Source organism: Heloderma suspectum, chromosome 4, assembly GCF_057233095.1.
Source record: "Heloderma suspectum isolate Gila_16-S chromosome 4, 16-S_ref, whole genome shotgun sequence".
NCBI classification, from domain to species: Eukaryota; Metazoa; Chordata; class Lepidosauria; order Squamata; family Helodermatidae; genus Heloderma; species Heloderma suspectum.
Genome location: NC_139461.1, coordinates 65215797 through 65230878, shown reverse-complemented (window position 1 = coordinate 65230878; position 15082 = coordinate 65215797). Strand labels below are relative to the sequence as shown.

At 41.3% G+C, this 15082-nt stretch overlaps 1 protein-coding gene across 8 annotated transcripts in view; it reads left to right on the top strand.

The window, feature by feature from the left end:
• The window catches only part of LYN (LYN proto-oncogene, Src family tyrosine kinase), a 65463-nt gene that overhangs the window by 17912 nt on the left and 32469 nt on the right, over nt 1–15082 (top strand). For 2 of the 8 annotated variants that reach the window (XM_084849494.1, XM_084849497.1), the window contains exons 2-8: nt 1179–1293; nt 8298–8417; nt 8515–8652; nt 10989–11034; nt 11136–11244; nt 12751–12849; nt 12938–13041. In XM_084849494.1, coding sequence (XP_084705620.1) covers nt 1179–1293; nt 8298–8417; nt 8515–8652; nt 10989–11034; nt 11136–11244; nt 12751–12849; nt 12938–13041 — 731 coding nt within the window. The remainder of the gene's footprint in view (nt 1–1178; nt 1294–8297; nt 8418–8514; nt 8653–10988; nt 11035–11135; nt 11245–12750; nt 12850–12937; nt 13042–15082) is intronic. The other 6 variants (XM_084849498.1, XM_084849499.1, XM_084849495.1 and 3 more) reach the window with 5 other exon arrangements.

Sequence of the window (15082 nt, the reverse complement as noted above, 5' to 3'; positions counted from 1 at the left end):
AAGCCAAAGCGTGTTTGGTAAAACTAGACTTTGTAACTTTTATCTTAATTATGCATTCTTGATCGTGCCTGGTTTTAAAGTATGTAAAACACAGAGCAGAAGTCATCATGCAAATATGTATTGGAAACATACAGTTATATTCAGCTTGCACATAGTCTAGTTCGGTCCAAGGCAGAGTTTGGTTGCTAAACAAAGAGGCAAGTCTGGAGGACACTGAGTAGACTTTTGAGAGAAATGGTTTTACACTTGAGAAGACACTCATCTTTTCTTTAATTAGGAAGCTCTCATTGATGACTTGAAACCATAGGGTAGTGTATATTCTCTATTGACCTGACACAGTGGAGGGGGCTGTGGGGGAGGAAGTCAGGCTAAGCCTGTTGTGTTTGGACTTAAGGGTCAAATCTTGTACATCGGGTGGGCAGAGGGTAGATCTCCAGATGTTTTAGACTTCAGCTTCCAGAAGTTCCTGCCAACATGGCCAATGGTTAGGAATGCTGGGAGTTGAAGTCCAAAACATCTGGAGATCTACTTTCTGGCCATCCCTGCCGTACATCAATGAAGATTGCTAGGTGGCTTTGGGCACATCAGTGTTTTGCTTTCTTGCATGATTGTTTTGAGAATAAATGAAGTTGAACTGTTAAAACACTTTGTATGCTAAAGCAGCAGCGGGCAGCTTGTCCTCCAGATGTTTTGGCCTACACTTCCTATTGGCCCTAGCCAGCATAGCCAGTGGTGAGGGCCTATGGGAGTTGAAGGCTAAAACATCAGGTGGGCCACAAGTTGCTCACCTGTGCTAAAAAGTGTTGTTATAATCCCTTTTGCACTAAACAAAGAATTTGAATCACTCCCAAAAGAGCAATCATTTTATGTAAGATAAAATATAGCAGTGTTATCAAGCATCATGATGATGATGAATATCCACTGCTAAGAGGAGTGCTTTATGGATCCGGCCTTGTGATTCAAGAGGGTGAAGTAACTGGTGTGGTGTGATAGATGAAACTAGTAACTACTGTCTGAATGCTGCAGCAAGACCTTTTAGAGAGTACTGGTCCTAGCAGGGAGAAGGGTACCATTTGGATTCTGTTTTAATGTCTTGGGCTGGCATGGGTTATATGGAGATCCTGTCCTTTCTCAGTAATCACTTTTAACCCATAAAAACCTCGCTCTCCTTTAAGCAGAGGTTTTGCCATTAAATGGATAACTGCTATCATCGCACATTCCTTGGGCGAGATAAATCTACATGAGCTTCCACATTGCCCTCGTCTGGATTCCGACTCCAGCCATTCACCACAAGTAAGCTCCTCCCATGCCTTGTCCAGCCTGTCCTTTCCTCCCTGGAGAGCCACGGTGGCTCAAAAAACTTTAGCGGAAATTAGAAAAGGAACATCACTTCTGCAGAGAGTGTAACTTCCCATAATTGATTTAGCTCATCACAGTTCCTTGTCTTTCAACCGTGCAGCACTTACAAGCCTCACCTTGTGAAGGCAAATGAAACTATATTTTTTAAAAGGAAAGAAATAAGGAGGAGTAGATTGTAAGATGAAAAATTGCAAACGACTCCTGTGCTGCAGGAAGTACAAAGTAACTTCCCAACATAATCACCAGTAAAAGATTGAGTTCTTTCATCACTTTCCAAAACTTGGAGTCCTGAGGCCTTCAATAAGGTGTCAGTTTTTGGCCTTTCCTGCTCAAAGCATTCCCCAAACTTTGGGGTCATTCCATAGGAGCATCTGTATTAAATTGGTTTCTTCAGATCAGTTTCCCCTCTTCTGCTAGGATAGAAACCTAGACTGCTTCAGCCTCCCTCTTTTGCTGAACTAAGGTGGGAAAAAAGGAACAGGATGAGGACTTATCCCCCAGCCCTGACAAAGAAAAATTCCTGGCCTGTTAATGTTTCTCAGGAGATTAAGAACCATCCCCAGGGAACACACAACTCAGAGACCAACTAGACAAACCTACGTGAATTGATAATGGGTATGTGGTCAAGTGAGCTGTACATGCAAGTATATTGTCCATTTGTTGCAATCTTTGCTATTGCTATTGCAACAGGATAATTAGGACTGGCTAACTATGCCTTTAGGGTAGGGAGTTGCCAGATAAGGGGAAATTACACAAGTAATGCTAAATCTTGAAATGGGGAAGTGTTTAGCTATAGGCAAATGGCTGAACACCACCCCCACCAAAAAAGAAAGAAAGAAAAGTTGTCCTTCTGGAAAGGAATAATAGCTAACAAGACAGGAAATTGATTTCCTCGGCTAGGTTCTCATGAACGTCCCTCTAGTCTCTTGTTTTACCGGTTAAAAAAATTCCCAGTTCCCCATTCAGTTGTTCAGTTCAAGGATTGTTTAGAAATGAACAGCAACTAACACCTTTTTTTCTTATCTGTCTGCTTTGATGGACCGTTCCCATTAGTGCACACTTCAGCTGGCACTATGCTAATCTTTGTGCAACTCTAGCAGTCATAATATGCTTATTTATAAATTGAATGTTTTTCCATCCTTGGCTCTCCATTAAATTGTATTAAGGGGTGCTGCCCTCAGAGAGGTTAAAATAGAGTAGGAATGAACATGTTTCTTATCTCTGAAACAGTGAAAATGAGGAAGTGGTAACTTTTACACTTAGCCATGCACGCACCAGTGAAATCTGGGATTCTTGGGATTTTGACAAGAGAGTAATGGCCTGTGATGTAAAGCCTTGGGGAACATATACTGGCTGTAGGGTGCTTGCCCTGATAGTAAGGGGGGCCTATTTATATTTTATTTGTTTATTTAACACATTTTTATCCCGCTCCTCAGCCAAAAAGGCTCTTGGAGAAGCTCACATACAATCAGCTCCTGGAGGGCTCACGTAAAAACAAGGCAGTCCCTGCCTGCAGGCCTGCAGTTTAAAAAGGCATGACACAAAAGGAAAAAGCGATGGGGAGGGAAGATGGAAAAAGCAAGTGGACTTTCCTCAGGGTTGGTGGAACGGCCCCGCTTCCCCTCTCGTCGCCATCTGTTTCAGTCTGATGGCATGGCTGCTGATGGTGACAGTTGAGGAGCAGCAGTCTCTCAGCGGGGCTGATGAGAATACAGTTTATACAGACTTAATGCCCTTTTAACTTGGGCGATATTATTTTGTTGAGCATGTGCTGTGATACTAAACATATTTAGCATGATTCAGGCTCTGCTTATGCGTAGGAGCTATGAGGTATGATTGGATATCATACATGTGCAAAGGATTCCCCATGGATTTCAGGGTTGGGGCAGCTTGACAAGTGCATCCATTCTGGGCATATTATTTACCAGTATAAGACAGCCTTCCCCAATCTGGCGCCCTCTGGATGTGCTGGACTACAACCACCATCATCCCCAGCCAGCTTGGGCAACTGGCTGAGGATAATGGGAGTTGTGGTCTGGCACATCCAGACGGCACCAGGCTGGGGAGGCTGCTATAAGATACTGCTGTTCAGGTTCGTAGTAATAAATATACCATTAGACAGGGTTAGGCAACAAGGTGCCTACGGGCACCAATGCATCCCTAAACACTTTGCTTGGTGCCTGCCGAGGTGCTGTGCTCCTCCCAATTCTATTTATTTATTTTTTTTTAAGCTAACACATTTTCTTAGCAGCAACCGGAAATGCTGTGACATAGGTTTCTGTTGGCACTGTTGTTTAGTACATTGGGGCTCAGACCCCCACCTCTGCCTTAGGTAATCAATTGCCACCCATCATGCTCGCTTGGGGGTTAATATTAGTGATGTGCCAAATCCTCCCCCTTATTTCTGGGATTTTTTTTTCTCTCTCCCTGCGAAAGAGGCATTGTTTTTTCTGCCCCTTTCTCACCGAGGAGGAGAATTTCAAATAATTTTCTTCTTAGGGAGAGGGACACGGGTTCCACATAGCTTTTTAAGTTTGGGAGGTGGCTGAAGGATCTTTTTCCTATTTTTAAGAGTGTGGTTTTTTACTTGAAAAATGCCCTCAGCAGGAGACTCGTTTCAGACAGGCTTCTCCAGTCCAGCGGCACATCTTGAACTCCCATGAGATCACATGACTTCGTCCTCTCCTATACGCAATGAGGAAGAACTTCCAGGCTGCAGAAGCTTCTTTGCAAAGAGTCCTCGGCTGTTGCAAACAAGAACAAATGGGACTTTTGGAGTGTTAGAAAAACACTTATCTTGCTTGCTTTGTGTTGCTGCAAGGAAGAACAGAATTTTTCTAAAGCTCTAAAAGCCCCGTTGCTCTTTCTTTGCCAGACCCAGGAGTTCTTCCTGAATGCCTATAGGACAGGGCGGGGTCATGTGGTCTCCTGGGAGTTCAGAAAGAGCTGCAGGGCTGGAGAAGCCTCTATATAAAGAGTCCTGGGCAGCTGCAAGTGTAGGGGAGGGGCATTTTTAAAGTAAAAAATAAAAATAGAAAGGAGATCTTTAGCCACCACCTATACTTAAAAAGGTAAGCGGAAATCCTGTGCTCTTCCCCAAGGAGAGAGTTATTAGAAATTCTCACCTCCCCAGCCTCTTTCATCAGTTTTCATTCCCCTAAGCACACAAAATCCTGAAAAAGGAAGAATCAAAATTTTTAGCACAGTAGTATTTAATACTATGCCTGTGGCAGGCATATTAAAATAATTTCATACCTGATAAATGGAGATACACAGAAGTTGGGTATTTACACTCACCTACTATGCAGATGAAGAAGTTAATAGACTATGTAAACTTGATTGGGACTATATAATAGGGAGAGAGACTGGAAATAATGGAACGCCTCACATATATCAAATCCAAAAATCCAAAATCATTCAATGGAGTAAAAAAGATCAACAACAGACCACCTATCGAAAAAAGACATGGAACTCAAAAACAAGCCATGATTACTGTAAGAAAGATAGTAACTATGTAGAAGTTGGAGAACCAAAACATCAGAGACAAAGAAATGAACTCAACCAAGCAATAAATTGTGCTTTTTTAAAGACAAAATTGGTGACATAATTGAAGAATTAACACCAAATTACAAATATCTGAGAGCAGTCGAGAAATACCCCACATACAAAGAGAAAGCAAGAGACCAGAAATATGGATGAGCGAAACCCTTGACATCTGGTCCGATGGCAGGGGGGTCACTGCAGAGAAATCCAGGCCGCTTGGGGCCCCATGGATTTCCCTGGAACCCTAGCATATCCACTGGAGTTCGCGGGGCGGCTCTCCACCTTTCTAAATGGCACAAGAGGCTAATGGCAGCTGCCTATCATGGGAAGATTAGAGCCGTAATTGGCATATTTTACGCCACTTGCAGCAGCACTGTGGCATAAAATACGCCAATTAGGACTGTAATTTTCCCATGATCGTGCCTTTTAGAAAGACAGAGAGCCGCCCGGCATGAAATCCAAAGACACATAGGTAAGGGTGTCTGGTCTGCTGCGGACTCCAGAGGTCAGATTGTGGGAGTTTGACCTCATTAGAGTCCGCAGTGGATTTCTCCAGCATCCTTAGCCAGAAACCAGAAGTAATATGAATATCCGGATTATCAGGCAGTAGAAAACAAAAATGACATATGAATTGGGCTTGGTATTGTACATTGGCTGATAACTAGAACTAGAAACATTTCTCATGTCAGAGGTAGGAATATTCCTCTGCATCTTCCGATAATATTTCCAAGGCTGAAGAGTATTCACAAAATTACAATACTCATACTGAAGGGCCTGATCAGGAGTCACAGCAGTTGGAACAGGAGAATTTACATCATGAAAAGCATAAGGAGGACTTTAAACATTCTTCAACACTGGAATTGAACCAGGAACAATATCAGTTGTTTGAAATTATCATAGGGAATCCAAGTTAATTTTGTGGCAGAACCCTATACTCATCAAAAAGTCTAGGGCCCCATCTATATGGCACCACTTTGACCCCCCACCCCATTGCAACTGCGCAGCACTACGGCTTCGAATCAGCGTCCCCTGCGATACACTCCGGATGTACCGCGCGCTTCCCTAACAGACTCGCCGTGCCCTTTTTTGCCATTATACTTACATGCACTGCTGTGCAGTCTTGTGAGTGTGGAGGTGCAACACTTCAGTGGCTGTTTTGTATTTGAGGGGTTCTGCTGTGTCTTTCCATCCCTTTTTAGGTAAAAAGTGGGTGTTTCGTGCTCCTTCTTCTCCACACTGTCAGTTTGTCAGTTCCCCAGTCTGAGACTCTCGCGATGGTTCATACTCACAAGCGTGAGCGCTACATGCCCAGCCATCGCTCTGAACTGGTGCCTGGAGCGATGTTTCTCCCGCAAGACCCCCGCCAGCCCTTGGATACTGAGTCCAAAAGCAACCGTTGCGAAGATACAAAGCTGCAAATATGTGCAAAAGTGTGATTAGATAGATGAAAACGCCCTTCTATGCCTCTGTAACTGCGCAGCTGCGAAGGAAGGAAGGGGAGTGAAGTGGCATCACACAATGACGCAGGCACTACACACGCCTACAACATGCCCACTGATAAATGCGAAGTCAGTTTGGGGAAGGGACAGACGGCTCACAAGCATGGGGAAACCTGTAGCAAACGAAAAACATCGCAGCAAAACGACTCCTTGGAACTTCGCATTTTCCAGGTGAAAACCACAGATAACTGCGAAGTCGCAAATGTGTCATCTATCACGAGGGACTTCGACTCGCACCCGCCCTGGAGTAAAATCCAAGTGTAGATGGGCTGCAGTAATTTGAGTCCAGTCAGGAACAGTAGAAGGATCATCAGTCTTAGTTTTAAAAAAACAACAACTGTCACTTTACATCTTCTGTCAAGTTGCTTCATTCCAGTTCAGCATGGAATGCTATTTCTCTAGTATACTTTGTTTTGCCACTAATAGGTTCTAAGTAGCGGGGACAACACAGCCCTAGTACTAGCAAGTTCTTATTTGAGACTGTGAATAGACTTTGCTATGCAACAGCTTGGAAGAACTCTCAGCCAGTACTTAGAAGTACGTTTTCATCATCCGTAATTAAACCAGCACATTAGAGGAAATTGGAAATGGTTATTGTGATAGAGATAAAAGGCCATTAATAGATACACTTTGTATCATGGCCGGGTTCGCACATCACTTTAAGCCATGGTGGCTTCATAAGCTACTCACAGTAGTTTATTCTGAAAATTATCTGACATGATAATCCACGGTGGCTTAAATAAACCTCGCTGTAGACAGTGGTTTATCAGAGTGGCTTATCTGAGGGAAATAAGCCATTGTGGTATAGGAAAAACACAGGCAGACGATAGATAAACCACCATGGCTTGTTCAGAAAAATAAACCACCATGGCTTACTGTGATGTGCAAACACAGTCTATGTCTAAACTGTCCGGCATGGGTCAGTATTAGAGATGGGAAATCTTGGAAAACAAACTGGAAAACAACCCAGAAAAATTCAGGGACAAACAGTCTGTCCATCCCCCAATTTTCCAAAAATCCCTGGGGGAAAAATGGGGAAAAACTTCTTTTTTAAAAAAAATCTGATTTCCCCCCAGTTTGTTTTCAGTTTTTCCCCAGGCCTTCACATCTCTAGTCAACATCTAATCCTGAAATTAAACACACACACACACACACGTTATAGCAGAATGACTTCTTCTAAAATTATTCCTTTATTAAAATATCCTTTTATTAAAATATCAATTTTAAAAGTTCCATTAAAGTATCCCTTTATTCTCAATTTAAAAAAAAACTTGTGAAGGAATACAGTTTACATCTAAGGTGACTCATTCTACAGCAATGGCTGTATCTAACTCAAATTTAGTTAGTTACAAATGGTCTAGTTGGTTATATGAAATAGATTGTTGGCAAGACATGAACATTCGGTTTCTTAAAGTTATACTACCCATGCTAGCTTGGGGTGGTGGTATTTATTTAAATATTTATGTACTGCCCTTCATTGTATCAGATTTTAGAGTGTTGTACAGCACAAAATCAATACTATATAGCATAAATCAATACAATAAAAGACAAAGATAAAAGTGGCATATAAAACTTTCGACTAGGGTGCTTCCAGAAGGAGGGCTCAAAGTGCTAACAGTCAGAAGGCCTCTATTGCAGCTATTCTCTCTTTTTTTTTTTTCCCCCTTAATGGTTTTTGTGTTGTAAGAAACAAGACAGAAGAAGTGGTGGGGAATATGGGAGGGCTATGACTGGAAGACCTCATCATCTGGGCTCCCGTGAGATCTGTGAATGGTGAAGGATGATGGTGCCATAAAAGCCTTGCCTGAAAGCACCCTAAGGTTTGCTCAAATGGGATCTGTTGAAATCTGTGAGAATGCCTGTGCAAATAAATGTGTTTTTCCTGGCTCTTAAAAGATAAAGGTGTTGGCACCAGGCGAACTACTTTTGGGAAGGTGTACAATTACTGGTGCACCACTGCTGAGGAAGTCTCTCTCCCTTGTAGATGATCATCATACCATACTTCGGATGGAAGAGGTACATGTTGAAAGGGCTCAGCAAAAATTTGCTATATAAACTAGACAACATGGATACACAATGCAGTGTTTTGCTTAATCGTTTTTTGTTTCAACAGGGAAATATGGGATGTATAGAATCCAAACGGAAAGACAGTCTGCATGGAGATGGGCTAGATTTGAAGATCCAACCAGTACGTAAAACTGAACGAACTATTTATGTGAGGGATCCAACGTCCAATAAACAGCAAAGGCCAGTAAGTAGATAGTTTCAGGGAAGAATTCCAACAGGGAGATCACAGCATGACTGGCATAGTTTAAATGTCTATTTTTGCAGAACTGAATGTGTACTTTTTCTGGTCTGCAATTTTACTTTGCAGCTCTGGGTTCATCAGCCCACAAAGGGTATGTCTGAAATCCAGAACCTCTTGGGCATTTTGAGTTCTTACTGCTAGTTCAGTGAGCACACTGAATGCACTGCTTGCCATTATCAGTCATTGAATTTTGGCTTAACAGCTATGGTAGTTCATTCTTTTACAAGCATCACTTCATGCTTAAAAACCCCACAACAAACATGGAGAGAATTTTATTAGAATTTTGCTTGTGGTATATGGTGATTTAAAAGAAAGCGGCAAAACGTTTTTTAAAACTTGTTATGATGTATCTTATACTTTCAAAGCATCGCTATTTTAAGAATGTATCAGGCTTTTTTATAGTGTTGTGATATAAATAGCGAATGCAATGTTGCGTGTAGTTACCACCATGTGGGCAGATAAGTAATGGATGCTTCAAATGAAATTTAATTTTTAAAAAATTTTACTTGGCCAGTATCATATTTGTGTGTATTATATACTTCCTTCTTTAAATATACAGGAACAGAGGCCTCAGTCCTTTCTTAATTGGCTCTCATGTGCATTTAAAAGAGACAAGCAGCTAAAAAAAGCCCCACCAAATTTAAATACACACACAAACACACACACAGTTCAAGTAGTCCTAAGCATCATTCTATATATTCTGTGTCATTTGCGGAATGACCCAGAAAACTCATTGCACCAGAAAACACTAATGCCGTTGTACTACAGATCTCTTACACTAGCGCAACATCATTTACGTTGGTGCTAGTGTCAAATTGGATACAGTACTAAGATTTTACAAGGACAGCAGAAAAGGAAATTAGTCACTCCAATAAAGTACAGAAGTATAGTGGCAAAAACAGTACAGGAAATATCACAACAATTCCAACAACTTTACAAATATCTCTACACCTTCCAAAATTTGAGTATATCTGCAATAATTTTTTTTTCTGGTTGTACATTGTTTATGTACAAAGTTTATTCAATTGGGATCGAATATTTTAGAAGCACCTGTCTCAGAATAGGAAGGAATGTTAAACATTAAGAAATTTTAAAACAACAAATCATCTGGTCCAGATGGATTCACTCCAGAATTTTATTAAAAATCAGTAAATCATCTTGTTAAACAATTAACTTCAATTAGGGTGGAATCCTATGGGTTGCACCCTCAATGATTGTACAATCATCCAATGCAGGGTGGGAGAAGTGGCAGAGGTGATCTTTGCCTCCCTGTCCTCCTGCCCTGCATCTTTCACTAGATGGGGTTTTTTGCCTGTCTAGCTGGGGCACTTCGGAGTGTGGGTGGGGAGGAACCTGGAGAGGCCTCAGGATAATTCTATCCTGGTCTCTCCAGTCTCTTCCACTCCCTGCACACCAAAACAACCCCTTCTCCTGAATTCCTGACCTTGGAGAGCAGCTGGCAAGGTTGGATCTCCGATTCCCCTCTCCAATTCCCCCCTCCTATGGCTCCTTGGATGCTGTCCAGGAACCATAGGATTGCTCCCTTAATCAGTCTACTCAAAGTCTACCAAATTCATGAAACCAGGATAGTGGTTATAGCTAAACTGGGTAAGGATCTGGGTAAGGATATTGCTACTTAACCAAGACTTCAAAATTTGGACTACAGTTATTGCAGAAAGATTTTGAAACACTTTATAACTGAACACATTGATCAAGAAGAGACTGGCTTTATTAAAGAGGAAGATGTCAACAAATATTAAGCCATGTCCAGACTGTATAGAAATATCACAGTTGGCATTATTGCAAACAGCTATTATTTGTTCAAACAAAATTGAGATTTTTATATAAGACTCTCAATGAATTTAACTTTAGAGGGCAATTTAAGAATTGGCTTTCATTGATCTATAATAATTCATCTACAACCATCTATATGAATGGCTTTTCGTCTTCTCAATTTATATTGCAAAAGCATACATATCAAGCCATTGTTGTTTGCCCTTTTTTAGCTGAATCCATTAGGAGGAGAGGCATAGGAGGAAAATAACAACAACACAAATATCTCTGGAATACAGCTTGGACAGCGTAAATTTAAGATCTGTTTGTACACAGACAAAATAGCATTAACATTGTTGTTAGCAATGTTTTCCAGACAACATTAGCATTAAAAATAAATAAATCTCTAGTTGCTATGTTTAACAGATGTTCTAATTTTACACATGTGAGTCTGTGCATTTGATGGTGGTATAAAATGGTTTTATTAGCTTTTCTTTTTGTTCTAGCCAAATGATGATGTCCTTTTACCAGGTCAGAGGTTCATTAAGGAAGGTATGTTTCTAAGGGCCAGTGGTTACTAATACAAATTGCCGTTTGTTGAATTTGATAAATGAGTAAGAATCTCTCTCTTGAATTTCTCTCTCTTGAATTAGAAGAGGAAAAGGAACATCAGGATGTTGTAGTAGCCTTGTATTCTTATGATGGTATTCATGAAGATGATTTGTCCTTCAAAAAAGGAGAAAAAATGAAAATTCTGGAGGAGTAAGTATAGAAGGAGTTTTTGGGGTGGGGGGTTGTTCCTAGACAGTCACTATGTGTATTCTGCAACCTGGTAATTAGGATTATGTTGGCCATACTAATCTCAAAAGGATAGAGTTCTGTATTTTTATTAGGAGAGCAAGTGTAGTGTTATGGTTAGACTGCTGGAGTAGGACCAGGAACATCCAGGTTCAAATCCATACTTGGCCATGAAGCTCAGTGTGTGACCGCCATCTCTCAGCCTGCTCTTTGGATGTATTAGCTACTTTGAGAACATTTGTGCCAAAGGACAGGATAAAACAAATAAACTAGGCTATTTTTCCTAGCTGAGTTACTTCACGTAATTGGTCATTACAGGGGAGGTTGCCCACATCTTTCCTGTGACCATTGGAAATGTTATTCAGCCTTCCCTCTGGTTTCTAATATTTTCATCTGGCATGGCTCACATGTTTTCAAGCCTATCGTCAAGTCCATAGGGGGCAGATACTTAAAAAAAAAAGAAAGAAAGAATATTGAAATCCTTTGAAATCTGAGTTTCATGTCTAATATCACATTCCATGTTTTTGCTGTACTTGCATAGAATTGCAGAGTACACACCGACTTGTCATAAGATTAATTGTTGGCTCTTGTACCACATGCAGGGAGAACTCCTCCTTGAATATGAAAGTGACTCAAACTTTGCAGAACTATTTTTGAAATTCAGCTGTTGATCTGAGTGGATGTACCCATTTCTACTGAATTTTGGCTTGTTGAGCTTCTAAATTATTGCTCTTGAAATTTAGGTATATGGGGAGGGGCCATAGCTCTGTAGTGGAGCACATAATTTTCATGCTTCCAGGTACAGTCTCTGGCATCTCCAGTTAAAAGGACTAGGAGGCAGGTGATGAGAAAGCCCTCTGTCTGAAGTCCAAGAGAGCCATTGCCAACCACAGTAGATAATGCTGGGCTATAACAAATAGTCTGACCTGGAATGAGGCAACTTCCTATGTTCCTATTTCTGTCCCATTTAAAAATATTATTAGAAGATAACATTGTGCTAACACAGTCACACTACACACATCTTTCCATTTAAAGGTTTGTGGCTTATCCCAGGGGTTGGCAGCCTCCAGGTGTTTTGAACTACAACTCCATAATCCCTGACCATTGGCCATGCTAGCTGGGGCTTATGGGATTTGTAGTCAGCTGGCATTCACTGTTCCTGTCTTATCCTCAGCCCCTAAATGACTGCCTTAATAAAAACGCCAAACTCTTGCCTTTTGGGATTAGTATGGCTAACATAAGTCTAGTCATTTTGCTTGGAAATACAGAAAGGTTGATGTGATGGCCAGCAGCATGCAAAGAAACTGGGCTATCTGCAGTAACAGATTTGGATATGGCAAGTCCTCAAACAATTGCCAGAAGATATCATATTGTTCCCTGAATAGAAGCCTAAGCCTTTTGGGTTGCTGCTGAAGATGGCCAGTGTCAGTCCTCTTTACTTAGATGATGTTGTTCTTTTCTTTTTCTTAGACATGGAGAATGGTGGAGGGCGAAGTCCCTTTCGACCAAGAATGAAGGCTTTATCCCAAGCAACTATGTTGCAAAAGTCAACACTTTAGAAACAGAAGAGTAAGTTTCTTCGTCATTTTAAGTATTTGATTTTCACCAATTGGGGAAGAAGAAAAAAGGTTTAACTTTTCTTCGCAATACTTTTCAGATGGTTCTTTAAAGACATAACCAGGAAAGATGCAGAAAGGCAACTTCTAGCCCCAGGAAATGCTCCTGGAACGTTCCTTATCAGAGAGAGTGAAACATTAAAAGGTAGGGTTCCTCAATTACATTGGAGTTAAAAGTAAACTCAACCTTCTGCCATGTTAGGCCTAAACTTTTCTAGCTGCAGATGTCGCAGTATGTTCTGTTTATATATGACTGAATTTACTTACAATATGTAGGAAATTGTATATCCACTTCTTGCCTGGTAGACTGGAATTTTGGGCTACCAAGCACCAAATCATTGTAGAGGAACATGCGGACTTTCAAAGAGGAAAGAGCATTGTAAACCAGGTATTCACCTTAAACCATAGAATTCTTAAATGTTTGCAAAAAATGGACAGGAAGTTCATGTAGCCTTTAAGGAAGCATTTGTCATGGTAGGCAGGGAGCAGCTGTGGAAGAAACTCTTGCATATAAATATTTATAAAATATTTTTGGAAATGGTGAAAGTATTCTATAGTAACACAGATGGAAAGAGTTAAATGGGGGGATTTAGAGTAATACAGAGTGGCCCAAAAGCAGGTGTACAGTTGTTTAGAATGTTGATGGGAGGGGGAGAGAATGTGTGAGTAGAAGATGTGTGGGTGGAATCAGAATGACAGTTGGGAAGAGTGAGTGACAGTTAAATCAGCTAAGTGTAGAGAGTGAGGGGAGTGAGGCCTTTAAGTAGGTATATACCTACTTAAGTATATAGCTACTTAAGGGTTTCACTCCCCTCACTCTCTACACTTAACTGATTTAACTGTCACTCCCTGTCACTCACGCTTCCCAACTGTCATTCTGACTCCACCCACACATCGTCTACTCACACATTCTCTCCCCCTCCCATCAACATTCTAAACAACTGTACACCGGCTTTTGGGCCACTCTGTATAAAAAGTAATAGAGCGCCAAGATTTGTTCTTGTTGTATCAATACGATATAATGGATCATCTAGCCCTAATATTGCTGATTTCTCATATTTATAGGATGAAAGGTAAAAATGAAACCCCAATTTTTTAAAGTTGTATACGGATTACATCTCCTCCTTGCTAAGTCTTTTAATGCAGCTTTAGGTTTAAAATACATTAGAATTATAACTTGGTTTTCCCATCTAGATCATTTTTTTTACTGGAAGGATTGGCTCAAAATACTTTACCTCAAATTTGGGATCTTCAAGGGTCCTAAAAGAATTTGCATCAAAACCCCGTTGAAACATTAATGGGGTGCCTGATTGAATAACTGCAAGGAGCTTTGAACACTTGTGGGAAGCTGCCAGATATGCCAGTGGCATCAATATCTGCAAAATGGCAATATAAAGCCATCTGGAACGGTCACATTGTGAGGATTGGTCTGCATATCTTGTCTTTTATCCCTGGAAATCTCTGTACCAGAAGGAGACTCTAAATCAGCAGGGAAGTCAATTTTAAGTTCAAGTCACCAAAAAATAGGATAGACTTAAATCACATTTACAACTTCTTAGGTTTGCTGACCAAGCAAACATGCTATAGCAGCAATATGGTTTGCAACTAAATCAATCCTGATTGGGGAAAGTGAGGGAGGAGTGAAGCTGGCTGTGCACTCAGGTGGCTCCTTGAGGACACCAAGGAGCAAAGTGGAGCCAGCTGAATCCTGAGCTGGCTTTGCTCCCCCTTCCCTTCTACAGTTGGAGAAGTGGGGGGGGGAGCCATCTTGAGACTCAACTAGCTCCCCACAGTGCCATCCAAGTCCACTTTGCTTCTCTCTCTCTCCTTCTCTGATTGGAGAAGGTGAGGAAGGAGCTTCAGGGGAGGGAGAGGGGATTTGCAGGGAGAGGCACACCCCCTGACATTTAGCCCCAGGATTAGGAAGAGGCCATCGCTCAGTGGTAGAGCACATGCTTTGCATGCAGAAAGTTCCAGGTTTGATTCGCAGCATCTCCAGGTAGAGCAGGAAAAGCTCATGTCTGAAACTGTAGAGCCACTGCCACAGTGACCCAGTTTGCACGTAATGGCCAATTCTTGGGTTAAACAACCCAGGAATTCATGTGGCCATGTGGGAGTGAGCCTCCCACCTTCTCACCACTTCCAATTTCCAAAACAACCCAGAATCTTCCTATTATTTGATTATC